Raw genomic sequence first — 16336 nt, forward strand, 5'->3', positions numbered from 1 at the left:
AGGGCAGCCCCGAGGTATGGACACATCCACAGAATCAGCCCGGTGCGACCCTCGGCTAGGGAGTCACCTATATGTTGCTGACACATCCTGCTTGTCCTATGAGAAAGTGTAGTTACTTGTAATGTGGGCTCTCTCCTTGGATAGCAGGATAAGTAAAGCCGCCCGCTTCCCCTGCTTACTGAGGATGGAAGGGGAAGAGGAATTCTATTCATAGAAAACAATTAAGACCTAAAGAAAACAAGACAAGCAAAAGAAGTGGGATGATTGCAGGGAAAGGAATAGGAGATGCAGAGCTAGGGAAAGAAGGTGAAGAATGGGGGGTGGGGGAGGAGAGTAAGGAAAAGAGAGAAGACATAAGCACAGTGACATAAGATTGCAATCAGCCTAGGTGGAGTCAAATGCATGAAGAAAAAGCCAGGTTTTTAAGGTGGATTTACATTTTTTAAGGGACAGTTCAGTTCAAATGAAAAGGGGCAAAGAAAGGGGGCTGCAAAAAAAAAAAAAGAGCCTGTTTAGGGATCGCGGTGATCATTTAGAGAGTGGAGCAAACTGGCGGGGGATTATGGAATTGTGAGAGAGGAAAAGTAAACAGGAAGGCCTATCATAACATAACATAATAAAACATAACATTTTATTCTTATGACCTGCAATACCTCACAGTTCAATGTGGACTACACATAAAGAGAACGGATATCCCAGGATATATAGTAGCAAATGTAATTAATCAAAAAGTCGACTCCTAAATTATTAAAGGGGAAACTTCTCTGCCTAAGAAAGCAGAGAACTGCTCCTAAGCAACTTTAATTACACTTTAGATGAGATAAGGGCTTGATGTTTCTGTTTTTGTTGATGACACACAGCCTAAGCTGAAAGTGGTTTTTGTACACTGGAAGACTATAAATTTCAATTAGTCAATATTGAGAAGGCGGTGGCAAGAATGTTTTTATTGGCATCTGTGGCTGGCCTAATCAGCCCAGGATATTCAATGCCAGTCCATGCCTGGACACTGGCATTAAATATCCAGCTTTAACTGGACACATGCTGGCCGCTGAGAATTATATGGGTTCTGGCCAATATTCAGCTCTGGTCCAGCCTGAATATAGGCCGGGACCTGCATAAGGGAAATTTATATTCTCCTCCTCCTGCTTCCCCCAACAAGCTGCTGCCGATCCCTATTATGTCTCCCTGACAAGCTTCAGATTCCTCCTGCTGGGCCCTAGACAAGCCTCTGTTCCATTACATCCCAAGGATAATTCCAGATTAATGGGTTGTGACCATCCGCCAGCAGGTGGAGTAGAAAACTCTAATGAGTTGTGCCTCATAAGCTCCTGTGCTTAGCAACCAAGCCAGTATTCTCTATTTCCAGCAGACAGGATAGCAGCTCCTGTGCACTGTGATGACTTCTGTGTGGCCTCCTGTTCTGCTTGCAGGTTCAGCTGAGTTTGGGGTTGAGAATATCCTGTGCCTCAGGTGTAAAACTGTGATCTACGTCCCTCCCTGCTCCCCCATTGCCACTTTCTACCTCTTTTATCTCAGTCATCCCTTCTCTTTTTCTCCTGCCTCTATTAAAAAAAAAAAAAAGCAACCACTGTGGTGGGTTTTTTTTTAGAGCGTTTGTGCTGTGGGAAGTTTGTGGAGTCACAAGGCTGGCTGTTTTCTGAGTATATTTATTATTCTTTATGTCTGAGCCTATTAAGTCTTGGCTACCGGATCCTGCACGCTTTGTTTTACTTCTGTGGACATGCCACTTTTGCCTACTTTGGCATTCAGTACTCCATTTCTGGGAATTCAATCTGGCCCCACTCCGATGGCAGATTTGGCAGACTCAGCGTCAACGGCTCCTGTACTCTGCGAGGCTTCGGTGGCCATTTTGTCAGCAGGATCCTCACCAGCTACTGAGTCCCGGGATGTTGGTTTTGTGAGGGTAGAAGTCTCTGCCTTGCTGTTTTCATCTGAATTTGTTCTTTTATTACCCTTTTTATTAAAGTCAGCTCAATCTGCCTCTCCTTCTTCCCCTCACGTTGCTTCTGAGGGAGCAGCTTCCTACCAAACAAAACTTTCCATTTTACAGGACTTGGAAAAATGTTCCTCCTCGGGACTCAGAGGAGGTTTTATCTGTATATTCAGGCTGTCCTTGTTCTGCTGATGGCCCTGACTTTGACATTTCAGAGGCAGAGAGGGGTGATATTCCTACTGTAGTTAGGCTGTTTTTGAGAGCAGAGTTGCCTTGATCACAAAATCTATGGAGGCTTTAAACATTTGTTCCCCTGCTGGTCAGTTCTCTGGTCCTCCTCCATCTATTATGTCAAGTACTAAGAGACCTCCTGTATCTTTCCATATTCATGAGGCTATGCAGGAGCTTACAGCTCAGTGGACCCTCATTCTAACCTCCAGGCGGCTCGTGCTATGTTCAAATTATATCCCCTTTTGCTGTCTGATTTTGAGCAGTTTGCTCTGCTTAAGGTGGATGCCCTTATTATGCGCCTACTAAACATACCACTATCCCTATTGAAGGTGGCACTGCATTAAAGGATATGCATGACCACAAGCTTGCCTTTCAACTTTCAGCCAGGGCTTCTTTATCGTGGATTCAACAATTGTCCACGTTGGACTTGCCTCTAGACTTTCTCCCTACTCTAGAGGCAGGGTTATCCTATTTGTCAGACACTCTTTATGATATTCTCCAAGCGTTATGGTCTTGGCCATTTCTGCACGACACTGGCTATGGTTGACCAAATCTCAACTGGCGAAGTTGCCCTTTACTACTTACTTACTATTTATCATTTCTGTTTAATTCTGTTTTATTAACAGGAAAGGTAACAAACAGATAATACTGCAAATAGACAATATAAGTACAAAATACCTTCAACATATTCATAAATCGGGAAATATTCAGCGTTTGTTTCTCCCCCAGGCTCCCCCCCCCCCACTTCTACTCCAATCCCCCCCCCTTCCATCGCTTCCCTGTCCCTAAACCCTCCCTTCTAACCCCCCCTTTCCCTCCCCTCCCACAGCACAAGTGGTCCAAGTAAAGATCATAACTATGACATGAACTCTGATATATTCAATTTAGGATTCTACTCCTCGCCAAAGGCTGCAGTGTATCCCAAACATTTGCCCATGCCCTCTGAAAACTCAATCCCTCTCTGGAGGACAAATCCAAAAGTCCACACCTCTCCAACTTTAAGAGCTCAATCATTTGTATTCTCCAGGTTTGTACAGAAGGAGCTCTGGTGTCTCGCCAATGCAGCAAGATGACTCTCTTTCCCATCAATATTGCTCTCTGCAAGAAGGACAAAAATCCTGGAAGAGTTGGTTTAATGCATTTGTATTCACCAAACAATAGCAAGGGATGTCTCCTATTTATCATTTATAAAGCGCTACTAGACGTATGCAGCACTGTGCATTTGAACATGAAGAGACAGTCCCTGCTCGACAGTGCTTACAATCTAATTAGGACAGACAAACAGGACAAACAAGAGATAAGGGATATTAAAGTGAGGATGATAAAATAAGGGTTCTGAACAAGTGAATAAGGGTTAGGAGTTAAAAGCAGCATCAAAAAGGTGGGCTTTTAGCTTAGATTTGAAGATGGCCAGAGATGGAGCTTGACATACCGGCTCAGGAAGTCTATTCCAGGCATATGGTGCAGCAAGATAAAAGGAACAGAGTCTGGAGTTAGCAGTGGAGGAGAAGGGTGCAGATAAGAGAGATTTACCCAGTGAACGGAGTTCCCGGGGAGGAATGTAGGGAGAGATGAGAGTGGAGAGGTACTGAGGTGCTGCAGAGTGAATGCACTTATAGGTCAATAAGAGGAGTTTGAACTGTATGCGGAAACGGATAGGAAGCCAGTGAAGTGACTTGAGGAGAGGGCTAATATGAGCATAACGACACTGGCGGAATATTCAGGGGAAACTACTCTTTGGTGTGGATTTGGAAAAGATTGTTAAAGACCCTGGAGATTCCAAGGACAAGCCTAAGGCACCTCATTTTTGAAAAGCGGGAAAGGCTAGTGCTTCCACTCAAAAACCTCACTTTCCTCAGTCTTCCTTTTGAGAAGCCCTTTTCCACTTCCTCAAGAACCTCTCCCTCTTTGCAAAGACAGGGTTGAGGTCTTTCCCACTTTCACAAGGAGTGGACCACTATTACTGCAAACCAATGGGTCCTTGGTATCATTCTCTATGGCTACAAGCTAGAATTTTCAAAGTCACTCACAGATCTTTTCATGCTGTCCCCCTGTGGCAGCTCTGCAAAGAGTCGGGCAGTGCTAACTACTGTAGACTCCGTAAGCCTGTTCCTTAAGGAAAGAAAGTCAAGGGTCGATATTCTATCTACTTTGTCGCCCAGTTCTGAATCTCAGAGGGGGGAACAAGTCTCTCAGAGTGCTGCACCTCCGCATGGAGATTCTTCATTCTGTCATAGCTTCAGTCCAGGCAGGCGAGTTTCTCACCTCCTTGGACTTCAAGGAGGCTTATTTTCATATCCCAATTTGGCCTCATTGCAGGAAATTTCTCTAGATTGTGATCCTGTGAGATCATTTTCAATTCAGGGCCATGCTTTTGGCCTCGCCACTGCACCTCACACATTTTCAAAAGTTATGGTAGTAGCCGCATAATAAGGGCATCCACATTAAGCCGAGGAAACTAGAGGGACATGGGATCGGAGGTAGTGTCTTACTGTGGACTAAAAACTGGTAGAAAGATAGGAAACATAGAGTAGGATTAAAAGGTCAATATTCGCAATGGAGAAAGGTAGTTAGTGGGGTCCCTCAGGGATCTGTGCTGGGACCTCTGCTTTTTTAACATATTCATAAATGACCTTGAGATGGGGGTAACCTGTGAGGTAATCAAATTTGCCGATGACACAAAGTTATTCAAAGTCGTCAAATTGCAGGAAGATTGTGAAAAACTACAAGAGAACCTTATGAGACTGGTAGACTGGGCATCTAAATGGCAGATGACATTTAATGTGAGCAAGTGCAAAGTGATGCATGTGGGAAAGAGGAACCCAAACTATAACTATGTCATGCAAGGTTCAGCGTTGGGAGTCACGGACCAAGAAAGGGATCTAGGTGTCATCGTTGATGATACGTTGAAAACTTCTGCTCAATGTGCTGCTGCAGCTAGGAAAGCAAATAGAATGTTGGGTATCATTAGGAAAGGGATTGAGAACAAAAATAAGGATATTATTCTGCTATTGTATCGCTCCATGGTGCGACCGCACCTCGAGTATTGTCTTCAATTCTGGTCACCGCACCTCAAAAAAGTTATAGTAGAATTGGAAAAGGTGCAGAGAAGGGCGACAAAGATGATACAGGGGATGGGATGACTTCCCTGTGAGGAAAGGCTGAAGAGGCTGGGGCTTTTCAGCTTGGAGGAGAGGCAGCTGAGGGGAGATATGATAGAGGTCTATAAGATAATGAGTGGAATGGAATGGGTCGATGTGGAGCATCTGTTTACGCTTTCCAAAAATACTAGGACAAGGGGGCATGCAATGAAGCTGCAGTGTGGTAAATTTAAAACGAATTGGAAGAAATTTTTCTTCACTCAATGCGTAGTTAAACTCTGGAATTCGCTACTGGAAAAAGTGGTTAAGGCGGTTAACTTAGCAGACTTCAAAAAAAGGTTGGACGGCTTCCTGGAGGAAAAGGCCATAGAATGTTATTGAATGGACAAGGGAATAATACAGTATTTCTAGGATGGGCGGGACAAATTGCTTGTTCTTTTGGCTGCTGTTGGTGACAGGGTGCTGGGCTTGATGGACCCTTGGTCTGTCCCAGCATGGCGATGCTTATGTACTTATGGTGGCAGCCTTTCTTCGCTGGCAAAGAATCCAGGTACATCCTTACATAAGTGTTGCCGTTCTGGGACAGACCGAAGGTCCATTAAGCCCAGCATGTTCTTTCCAACAGTGGCCAATCAAGGTTACAAGTACCTGGCAAGATCCCAAAATAAGCAGTGGATTTTCCCCAAGTTCATCTTAATAATTGCTTATGGACTTTTCTTTTAGGAAGCGATCCAAGCTTTTTTAAAACTCCACTAAGCTAACTGTGTTTACTACATTCTCTGGCAACGAATTCCAGAGTTTAATTACATGTTGAGTGAAGAAATATTTTCTCCGATTTGTTTTAACTTTGTAGCTTCATTATGTGCCCCCTAGTCCTAGTATTTTTGGAAAGAGTAAACAAGCGATTCACGTCTATCCATTCCACTCCACTCATTATTTTATAGACCTATATCATATCTCCCCTCAGCTGTCTTTTCTCCAAGCTGAAGAACCCTAGCTGCTTTAGCCTTTCCTCATTGGGACGTCATCCCATCCCCTTTATCATTTTCATTGCCCTTCTCTGTATCTTTTCTAATTCCACTATACCTTTTTTGAGATGTGGTGACCAGAATTGCACACAGTATTTGCGGTGCGGTACAGGCGATTCAAAGGCATTATAAAGTCCTCATTTTTGTTTTCCATTCCTTTCTCAATAATACCTAACATTCTATTTGTTTTCTTAGCCGTTGCCGCACACTGAGCAGAGGGTTTCAACGTATCATCATAGAACCAAAGGATAAACTAGATGAAACTAGGTGGAGGAAAGTGGAGTTAAGCCATGACAATTATATTTTATCCAACTAGAGGGAAGGGAATCTAAGAGACATATGGTCAATCTAATGTGTTTAATAGTATTCTCCAATGAATGGAGAGAAGGAATAGTGGAGGAGTGGCCTAGTGGTTAGGGTGGTGGACTCTGGTCCTGGGGAAGTGTCCAGTCACAAGGAGCTGCCTGTGCTTGAAGTGGGAATTGAACTCAGTTCCTCAGGACCAAAGTCCACCACCCTAACCACTAGGCCACTCCTCCACTCCCTATTGTTGTTTTGCAAGCTTAACCACTTTATTAAAGAAACCAGCCAAGGTATGACTCATTTGTTTGAGATTTTCACCAAATCCTTTCAGCTTTATGCAACTGGCAATGAATGACAAACAAACCATGATGAAACCAAGGGGTGTTTTTTCACTTAGTGCGAGTAGAGTGGTTAATAGTATTAGCAGAACTAGCTGATGGTGGAACAAAATAAGTTTGCCTTCATTTTTCTATGTTTCTATGTTTAATGGGCTCAATGTCTTTGTACCTGGGGCAATGACTTGCTCAAGGATCACAAGGGCATACAGCAAATCTAACACACGTGACGAGGGGCATAATTGAACGAAAACGCCTATCTCCATGGGTGTTTATCTCCAAGAAAGGGTCCGTGAAGGGGTGGACTGAACCGTATTTTGGGAAAAAATAGACGCCCATGTTTTATTCAACAATGTGTGAGCTGGGCGTTTTTGTTGTTCAGCGATAATGGAAAATGAAAGCGCCCAGCTCAAAAACGAATAAATCCAAGGCATTTGTTCGTGGGAGGGGCCAGGATTCGTAGAGCACTGGTCCCCCTCACATGCCAGGACATCAACCGGGCACCCTAGGGGGCACTTTTACAAAACCAAAAAAAAAGGTAAAAGAGCTCCCAGGTGCATAGCACCCTTCCCTTGTGTGTTGAGCCCCCCAAATCCCCCTCAAAACCCACTGCCCACAAGTCTACACCATTACTATAGCCCTAAGGGGTGAAGGGGGGCACCTACATGTGGGTACAGTGGGTTTGGGGGGGTTGGACGACTAATAAGCATTAAGCAGCACAATTGTAACAGGTAGGGGGGGGGATGGGCCTGGGTCCACCTGCCTGAAGTCCACTGCACCCCCTAACAACTCCTCCAGTGACCTGCATACTGCTGCCAGGGAGCTGGGTATGACATTTGAGGGTGAAAATAAAAAGTTGTGAAACATCATTTTTTGTGGTGGGAGGGGGTTAGTGACCACTGGGGGAGTCAGGGGAGGTCATCCCCGATTCCCTCCAGTGGTCATCTGGTCATTTAGGGCACTTTTTGGGGCCTTATTCGTGAAAAAACAGGGTCCAGGAAAAGTGTCCTAAATTCTAGCTAAAAACGCATACTTTTTTCCCATTATCGGTGAAATGCGCCCATCTTTGTTTGGCAGATAACCACGCCCCAGTTCCGCCTTTGCCACACCTCTGACACGCCCCCATCAACTTTGTCCGCATCCGCGACGGAGTGCAGTTGAAAACGTCCAAAAATCGGCTTTCGATTATACCGCTTTGTTCGTTTTTGTGAGATAAACGTCCATCTCCCGATTTAGGTCGGAACTTGGGTGTTTTTCTCGTTCGATTATAAGCAGGAGAGTTGTCTAGTATGAGGGATTACAAAAGAAAGGGAAAGAAAAAACTCCTGAAATAAAACATTTATTACATTTTTAGCCCAAATCTACTTGTACTTCTTTAAGGAACTGTTCTAGTAAAGGGCATTAAGTACTTAGGGGCCCTTTTACAAAGCGTCGGTAGAGCCCAGTGCGGGCTTACTGCACACTAAACCGGAACTACCGCTGGCCCAACACAGCCACCGGCAGTGGTTCCGGCTCATGTGCATGCCATTTGTGGTGCACTGGAAAATTATTTTTTAATTTAATTGTGCGGCACTAACCCTTGTGCAGTTTGTGTTTTGATCTTCTAGATGTAGGTTAATGCCTCCTATTAGTAACAAGTTTTGGGTTTGCTTTACATGTGCTTGATATAAAGTCCATAAGGTTTGTCTGGGCTTCATTCCAGTTTCCCAGGGGTCTGTAGAATATGATGCAGCACAGGTGGTTAAGTAGAGACTTGCCTCTTATCCTGATCGAGGTGATTTCAAGTTGCGGTGTCATGGATTTGGCAATGCTTTCGGTTGTGAAGAGGAATCTGTATGTTAATGTGATGCCCCCCTCCCTTTTTTCGTTTTCTGGTCCAGTATAGAATTTTGTATCCTGGAGGATAGAGGTCCAAGATTATAGGTCCAAGATTATTATTGTTGTGAATCCATATTTCGTTGAGGAAACTGTCTGGGTAGGAACTCATCCGATACTGAGGAAAACTAGTTCGAGGTCTTCCTCCATAATCCAGTCTTTTATAGTTTCCATTTTGTTCATGGCTGATCTGGTGTTTATGTATCCCACTCAAATTGGTAGGTAGTTTTCTTCTATTGTTGTGATTTTGGGAATTTTTACCAGTTGTTTGTCTTGTTGGGTTGGTATGGTCCCTTTTTTGTCATCTGTTGTGTTTGATTTGTGGATGAATCTCTTCTTTTGTTTGATCATTTTTTTCCATGATGGAAGGTGGCGTGTCTGCGTGTGTGGCGTAGGTTGCCTAGTGTGGGTATAATGTTGTGGTAGAGCTCCTGTTGTGGTAGTTAGTAGAGACCTAGGAGGAGTTTTATGGTGTGCATTATGTCTTCTTTTTTGTGTAGTATAGATTTTATTTTTGTTTGGGTTTGTAGTGGTGTGAATTATTTTGATTTCTTCTGTATAATATGATGTATTTCAGATCAATTAGATTACAAGCTGATCAGTTTTGTAACTATTGCTTATAATATCCAGTTTCGGGTTCTTTGTAAAACGATGGTGTTGACACTTTGATTTTTGCTTGGTGAGGGATATGTCTAGTCCGATCAATTAGAAGGTACCCACAAAAGTGGAGGAATGTAGAACACTATGGAAAGTAAGTGCTGTAAGGGCGGAGTAGCGTAGTCAACAGGACACTTCCAGAAAGGACCACAAGGACGATGAAGAATTTTAAAACACATTTATTCCATAAAAGTACTCAAAGGACTCGACACAGAACTTTGTTTCGGCTATAATGTCTGCGTCAGGAGTCTCAACGAATCAAAGACGGTTAAAAAAAACATTGATGTTTAGAACCACAAGGTTTTTTTTACCATCTTTGATTCATTGACACAGGCATTATAGCTGAAACACAGCTCTATGTCGAGTCCTTTGAGTACTTTTATGGAATAAATGTGTTTTTAAATTCTTCATGTCCACGTGGTCCTTTCTGGAAGTGTCCCGTTGACTACAATAATCAGATCAATTAGTTTACAAGCTTATCTGTCATGTAGTTTGGTTTCTGTATAGAGGCCACCAGCCTATAATTTGAAGTAAGATGATAAGGTTCCCTATTATTCTTCAAGATGGGAGTAACAATAATTTCTCCTAAAATGGAAGGAAAGTCCTCTAGATCCAAAATGGATTGTTAGCCATTTTAACAATATGATCTTGAAATGCCCTTTCTATTTCTTGCCTTTCTTCTCTGTCCCCATACACTTAAGAACATAAGAATAGCCATACTGGGTCAGAACAATGTCCATCTAGACCAATATCCTGCTTCCAATAGTGGCCAGATCAGGTCACAAGTATCTGACAGAATTCCAAATACTAGCAAGATTCAGTGGCTTTCCCCATGTCTATCTCAATAGCAGACTATGGACTTTTCCTCCAGGAACTTGTCCAAACCTTTTTTTAAACCAGGTTAACTGCTGATACCACTTTCTCTCGCAACAGGTTCCAGAGCTTAACTATTTGTTAGTAAAATTGGAAAAGAGAGGCGGAGGCATAGCACTAATATACTGAGAAAAATTCACCACCGAAACCATTGCTGACTCCATAACACCCCAACTAGAAATTGCCTCATTTAGAATCCATAACAACTCCCTGACTGATCACCTGAATTGCGTACTGTTCTACAGACCACCCGGCAACTGGAAGAAAAGCCAGCACATCTTCACGGACTTCATATCAAACAATTGTGTAAACAACTACAACATACAGTAACCTGTTCCGGGGCAGAGGGAGCATGGAAACGAATGAAGCTGACCGGTGCGTGGCACCCCCCCAGCGGCGTGCACCCATGGGGGGGGCTCTTTCGCCACAGGGGGCGGGGCGCATTGGCGATCCGCCCCGGTTGTCAGCCCCCCTAGGAACGCCACTGCCCAGTCATCTACTCAAGATCATGATTCTGGCCCATGTGGATTACTGCAATCGGATCTATTCAGGATGCAAAGACCAAATCTTAAAGAAAATGACAAACCACTCAAAATACAGCAGCCAGACTCATTTTTGGAAAAACCCAGTTTGAAAGCTCTATACCCCTTCTCCAAAAATTACACTGGTTACCAATCAAGGCATGCATATCCTTCAAGATCTGCACTCTGGCCTACAGAATCATTTTTGGCTTATCACCAGGCTACATGACCGATCTAATAGACCTACCACTTTGGAATACAACTAAATCAGCAAGATCATACCTAACCCTCCACTTCCCTAGATGTAAAGGCCTTAAATAGAAATCAACATACGCTTCCAGCTCTGGAACACACTACTGAAAGACCCAAAACTCAAGGACAATTCACTAATGTTCTGAAAACAACTGAAGGCCCACTTTTTCAGAAAGTTCCTCCCCACTGAACCAACTAATCAACCAAATTATCAATTAACAGCACAAGAATACGACAATGAATAGAAACTGAACTAAGCTTTCGTCACCCAATTCATCCCAAGCTTACCTGAAACAAATATAAACACATAAAACCTGCCATAATCATGACATCTGTTACTCATTGGTCAATATAAATTACAACCTTGTCCTATACAGACTGCCACAAATCTACTACAAACTCTTATTGTTCTATATAAATTGTAACTCATTGTTTCTATATTGAATATCAGTTCTTTAGAAGAGTAGAAAAGAGAGTCCCAAGGAAGAAACGGAGAAGTGAAGCGTTTGCAGGAGACAACTCCTGGCAATAGCCAGGAGAAGAGTGTAGCCACCCAAGAGGTTTTCAAGTCAGTCTGCAAGCTACCTGGGGGAGGGAAAACACCTGGGACAGTAGTTTGAGTTGACTTTGTAAGAAGGAAAGAAATCACATGGAAGGTGTTGCAAAGAGCCCAGTGAAACAGCTGGAGGAAACGCTGGAGCCAGCAAGTTGGCAAAACTGGCCTCCTGGCTTTATACACTGTTGTGAGAATCTGGAGACACTCCAAGGGGAGCCAAATAGAAAACTTTAAAAAAGTAGTAGGGATAAGCAAGGGCCTTTATTTAATACAAGTAAAAAAGGCCCATTTCTGACACAAATGAAACGGGTGCTAGCAAGGTTTTCCTCAGAGTGTGTATGTTTGAGAGAGTGTGTGTGAGAGTGACTGTGTGTGAGAGAGAGAGTGAATGTGTGAGTGTGTGTGTGACAGAGAGAGAGTGAGACTGGGTGCGGGGGTGTCTGTGAGAGAGAGATTGTGTGTGATTCTCCTCTGTCCCCTGCCCCCCCTCCAGCCACCCAGCGATTCTCCTCTGTCCCCTGCCCCCCTCCAGCCACCCAGCAATTCTCCTCGCTCCCCTGATTACCTCCGTCGAAGCGGCCGCGTTATTGAAAGCCCTGCCCGTCTGTAGCCTTCCCTTCGAGTTCGTTCCCTCAGAGTCCCGCCCTTATGGAAAGAGGAAATGATGTCAGAAGGCGGGACTCTGAGGGAAGAACTCAAAGGGAAGGCTACAGACGGGCAGGGCTTTCAATAACGCGGCCGCTTCGACAGAGGTAATCAAGAGAGCAAGATTAATCGCTGGGTGGCTGGAGGGGGGGCAGGGGAGTGTGGAGAATTGCTGGGTGGCTGGAGGGGGGGGGGCAGGGGATCAGGGCTGTTTGGGATGGAGTAACATTTGTTTGCGGGTTGCTATGCAGCCTTCCCTTCCCTCCGAGGGTGGGGCAGTGACAGCGAGTGCGATTGCCTGCAGTTGGTCCCTTCTCCTTCTGACGTTGCGAGGGCAGGGCGATTACGAACCCCAGGAACACTACACGGCTTCACTGCCACACTGCCACGGAGTCAGCTTCAGAACATTGGAGGTGCAAATTATTATATTAGATAACAGGTTATACACAGAAAACAAGTGTATGTAAAGTACAGTATCAGAACTGGCATATTATCTCAAAGCAACACAGGGCAATACCATAAGACTTATTCCATTCCCTTCCATCTTCAGAGAATGCAGTTTTAAAGAGTTTTTCCATACTTGAGGGTAATTTTTTAAAATCTGGGGGAGAGGAGAGAGATGGAGCGGTACATAAAAACTGATTTTATTTTATGACATTTTTACCCCACATTAGCCCAAGAGTGACTCTGGTTCAATGTGGCTTACATAACAATTAAATGAATGATACATATTAAAAATTACATATGCAGAAGCAGAACCATATAGAATTTGGTGAATAAAAACACAGAACTTGAATGTGTCTAAAACTCAGATTTTGGGGCTTTCTCACTTTGAAGTCACACAGTTACCTTCTAATTTTTATTTTGAAGGTACACCAGTTCCTATTTTAACAATGATCAAGAATGTAGGAGTAATTTTGGATTCTTCATGATCTGTTAAAGCTCAAATTTCTGCTGTGTTAAAAAAAACTGTCTTTTTAAAAATTAGATTAGTCATGAGATTAAAAAATCTTTTGATTCCTGATAATTTTTGCTGTGTTATGTGGTTACACCGTATTTAAGGGTCCTTTTACTAAGCTGCACTAAAAATTGGCCAGCTCTGCAACTAGCATGTAGGTTTCACATGTGCTCCAGCCGCTATTAGCACGGCAGTAAAATGGCCTTTTCCCTTCATTTTTGTAATGGTCATGTGCTAATTTCCCCATTAGCACGTGGCCATTACTCCCATGCTGCTCATGCGCTAATCAGGTAGCACACAGTAATGTGCTCATATTACCCAATTACCATAGGCATGCCTACTCCCTGCCCCAGACACGCCTCCTGAGCCCAAAAATATTTTTTGACAAGGGATTAGCACATGCTAAACCCAAAACTACCATGGGACGCCTTGGCGTGTCTCACAGTACTGCCATATTACTGTGCGGTAGGTCTGCGTTAGACCTACCACACCTTGGTAAAAGGACCCCTTAGATTAATGCAATGCTTTATTTTGTGGGCTACCTCAAACATTATTACGTGCATTGTAGAATAGAATACATTACTCTCCATCTTATCAAGCTGCACTATCTTCTGGTAATAAGGTAAATATGTTTAAAAGTATTATTATTAATTTTTAAAGCTCTTTACAACGATGCTCGACTAAGAATCTCTACATCCCTTAAGGTGTACTGAGCATCTAGACTACTGAGATCTCAAGTAAAAAGCTTACTTGACGTTCCTTCCTTTCACCAGGTCTGTCTAGAGGAGAACCATTTTTGCATGCTTTGCATTGTTAGGACCTACCATGTGGAATGATGTTCTGCTGGAACTAAGACAAATGACATCTTTGGCCTCATTCAGTAAACAATTAAAGACCCTAGCTAGGCTTCCAGGATTGCCAGCAGAACAATGGAGTGAATTAATTTAAATGTAAAAAATGTTGAACCCTTTACACATCTTCCCCTGTGACATAAATGGTGGTGGTGGTGGTGGGGGGGGGGGGGGGGGGGGGGTGGGTATATAGAGTTGGGGACTTGATTCAAAGCTTTCTTTTCTTTTTTTGGTTGAAAGTTTATGTTACGCTGTTATAAGGATGTAGGAGGAGGGGCCAATTCTCCAAGGAGATACAAGAGCAGCTAACCTGTCATCACTGTTAAAAATATGTTATTGTATGTTTGCCTTTTTTCTGCATACTCTAAGGGCAAATACAGTGTGTAACAGTAGATCTTTATAAGAGGCAAAAATCTTGAGTGTATGTGGGAAGTTTTTAAAAAGTAATCCAAAATCATATCTACTAACCTCTGATAATTTTAGTATTCTCTAGAAATACAGAAAAGGAAGTTCTGATTATCAGTAATTGACCCACCTGAAATTGAGATCTTTGAAGCCAAACTGGGTCTCTATAATACCTGTGGTCTTGACTCTGGACCTCAGGACATCCTGTTCAGTAGGGATATAGCCGGGGGCTACCAGTCGCTCCAAATCATTCAGATAGCTGTTCAATTAAAAAGCAGAATTTTTAGTAAGTAACAATCATAGGGGCTCTTAATGTGTTGTTAGCATGCATTAACTATTTTTAGGAAATATTTTGGTAGAGGGGGGGTGTCATGGGCAGAGTGGGCATTCCTGTACTATCTAGCTAGAATCTTCTGGTTAGTGCATGCTAAACAGATAACAAAGACAGGTGGTAAGTGCTCCTGCGTTAATTTTATGCAGGTCTCGTACTCTAATGGCAAACAGTGCACGACCTGCAAATAAAAAAATAAAATAAAATAAAAAGTCCTAAAAAGTGCCGTGTTAAATCTGGGCTTAGTGTGTGGGAACATTCCACATTAGAAAGTGTTAAACCCAGATTTTGGCGTACTTTAGTTAGTTACATACTGTGCACTATAGTTGACGTGTATGTATGGCATACAACTGATAGGTTTTGTGTTTTAAATTTTTATATTTAACTATGCATGGATTTTTGTAATCTGCTTAGATTTTTAGGTAATGTGAGGTAATTGTAGTAGTAGTAATTTAAGACTCACTAATTGTGTGGCTAAAAACTTGCTAATGAAAAATATCAGAACCCAATTATAGTGCAAGTTCTATAAGTAAATTGTAGAGTCACTTTGTTAAATAGGAGGAAAAGACTTCAGAAGCCCAGCCAGGATGCAAATTGTATACATCTCAATGCTGAGCAGCTTCCTCACAGGTCTGAAAAATCTCCCTGTTTACTGTTCACAGATTTTTAATATAAATATTTCTCAATTTTTAATGTTTCTCACAAAGTTTTTAATATACTTTTCTTCTCAACGTCTATTTCCTTATACTGAAAAAATAAGGGCAAAAAAGACTTTGTTCAAGAAGTGCAGAAGAACACAACGAGAAGATCATGGAAAAGATTACTGGATTAAGCTCAAAGAATCGAAGAGGGAAATACGACTAGTGAAAGCAAGGGTGGGAAGAAAAAATGGCTAAAGATCTAAAGAGAGGTGGCAAGACCTTTTTTAGATATTTTGGGGAAAGGAGAAAAAATAGGAATGGAATTGCAAGACTGAAAGATACTGAGAATAGCTATGTGCAGAGGACTGAGGATAAAGCAAACATGCTAAACAAATACTTCCCTTCGGTGTTCACTGAAGAAAATCCTGGGGAAGGACCGTAGACGGTGGCAGAGGGTATATCTGGGAATGGAGTGGTTATTGTGCTGTACATGGAAGAGAACATTTATAAACATATATAGCAATATGACTGCCGCTTAAGGAGTCGCACGAGCAGCTAGCTCCGGTGACCCGGGCCTAACTTCGTCTGCAGATCTGCTCGGGAACGGGATCGGCTGGAGTCCAGGCTGAATCCCGGTTCAACCAGGAGCGGATCGATCAGCCCTCACGGGCACGGAGAACACCGAACCAACGGTCGACTGCTCTCCGGTCGGACCGCCAGCCTCACCACAAGGACGAAGAGGAGGGCGCCATCAAGCCCGGGTCCTTCCACGAGCATCCTGACGAGAGCCGGCCGTAGCCCCTCCTATCCAGAGTACTA

At 43.2% G+C, this 16336-nt stretch overlaps 1 protein-coding gene across 1 annotated transcript in view; it reads right to left on the bottom strand.

Moving 5' to 3' along the window:
• The window catches only part of LOC115459118 (guanine nucleotide-binding protein G(t) subunit alpha-1-like), a gene marked incomplete at its 3' end in the record, with an annotated part of 84386 nt that overhangs the window by 32222 nt on the left and 35828 nt on the right, over window positions 1-16336 (bottom strand). Inside the window, exon 5 of the mRNA XM_030188988.1 lies at window positions 14676-14804. Coding sequence (XP_030044848.1) covers window positions 14676-14804 — 129 coding nt within the window. The remainder of the gene's footprint in view (window positions 1-14675; window positions 14805-16336) is intronic.

The sequence above is a fragment of the Microcaecilia unicolor genome, unplaced genomic scaffold (genome assembly GCF_901765095.1).
Source record: "Microcaecilia unicolor unplaced genomic scaffold, aMicUni1.1, whole genome shotgun sequence".
Classification (NCBI taxonomy): Eukaryota; Metazoa; Chordata; class Amphibia; order Gymnophiona; family Siphonopidae; genus Microcaecilia; species Microcaecilia unicolor.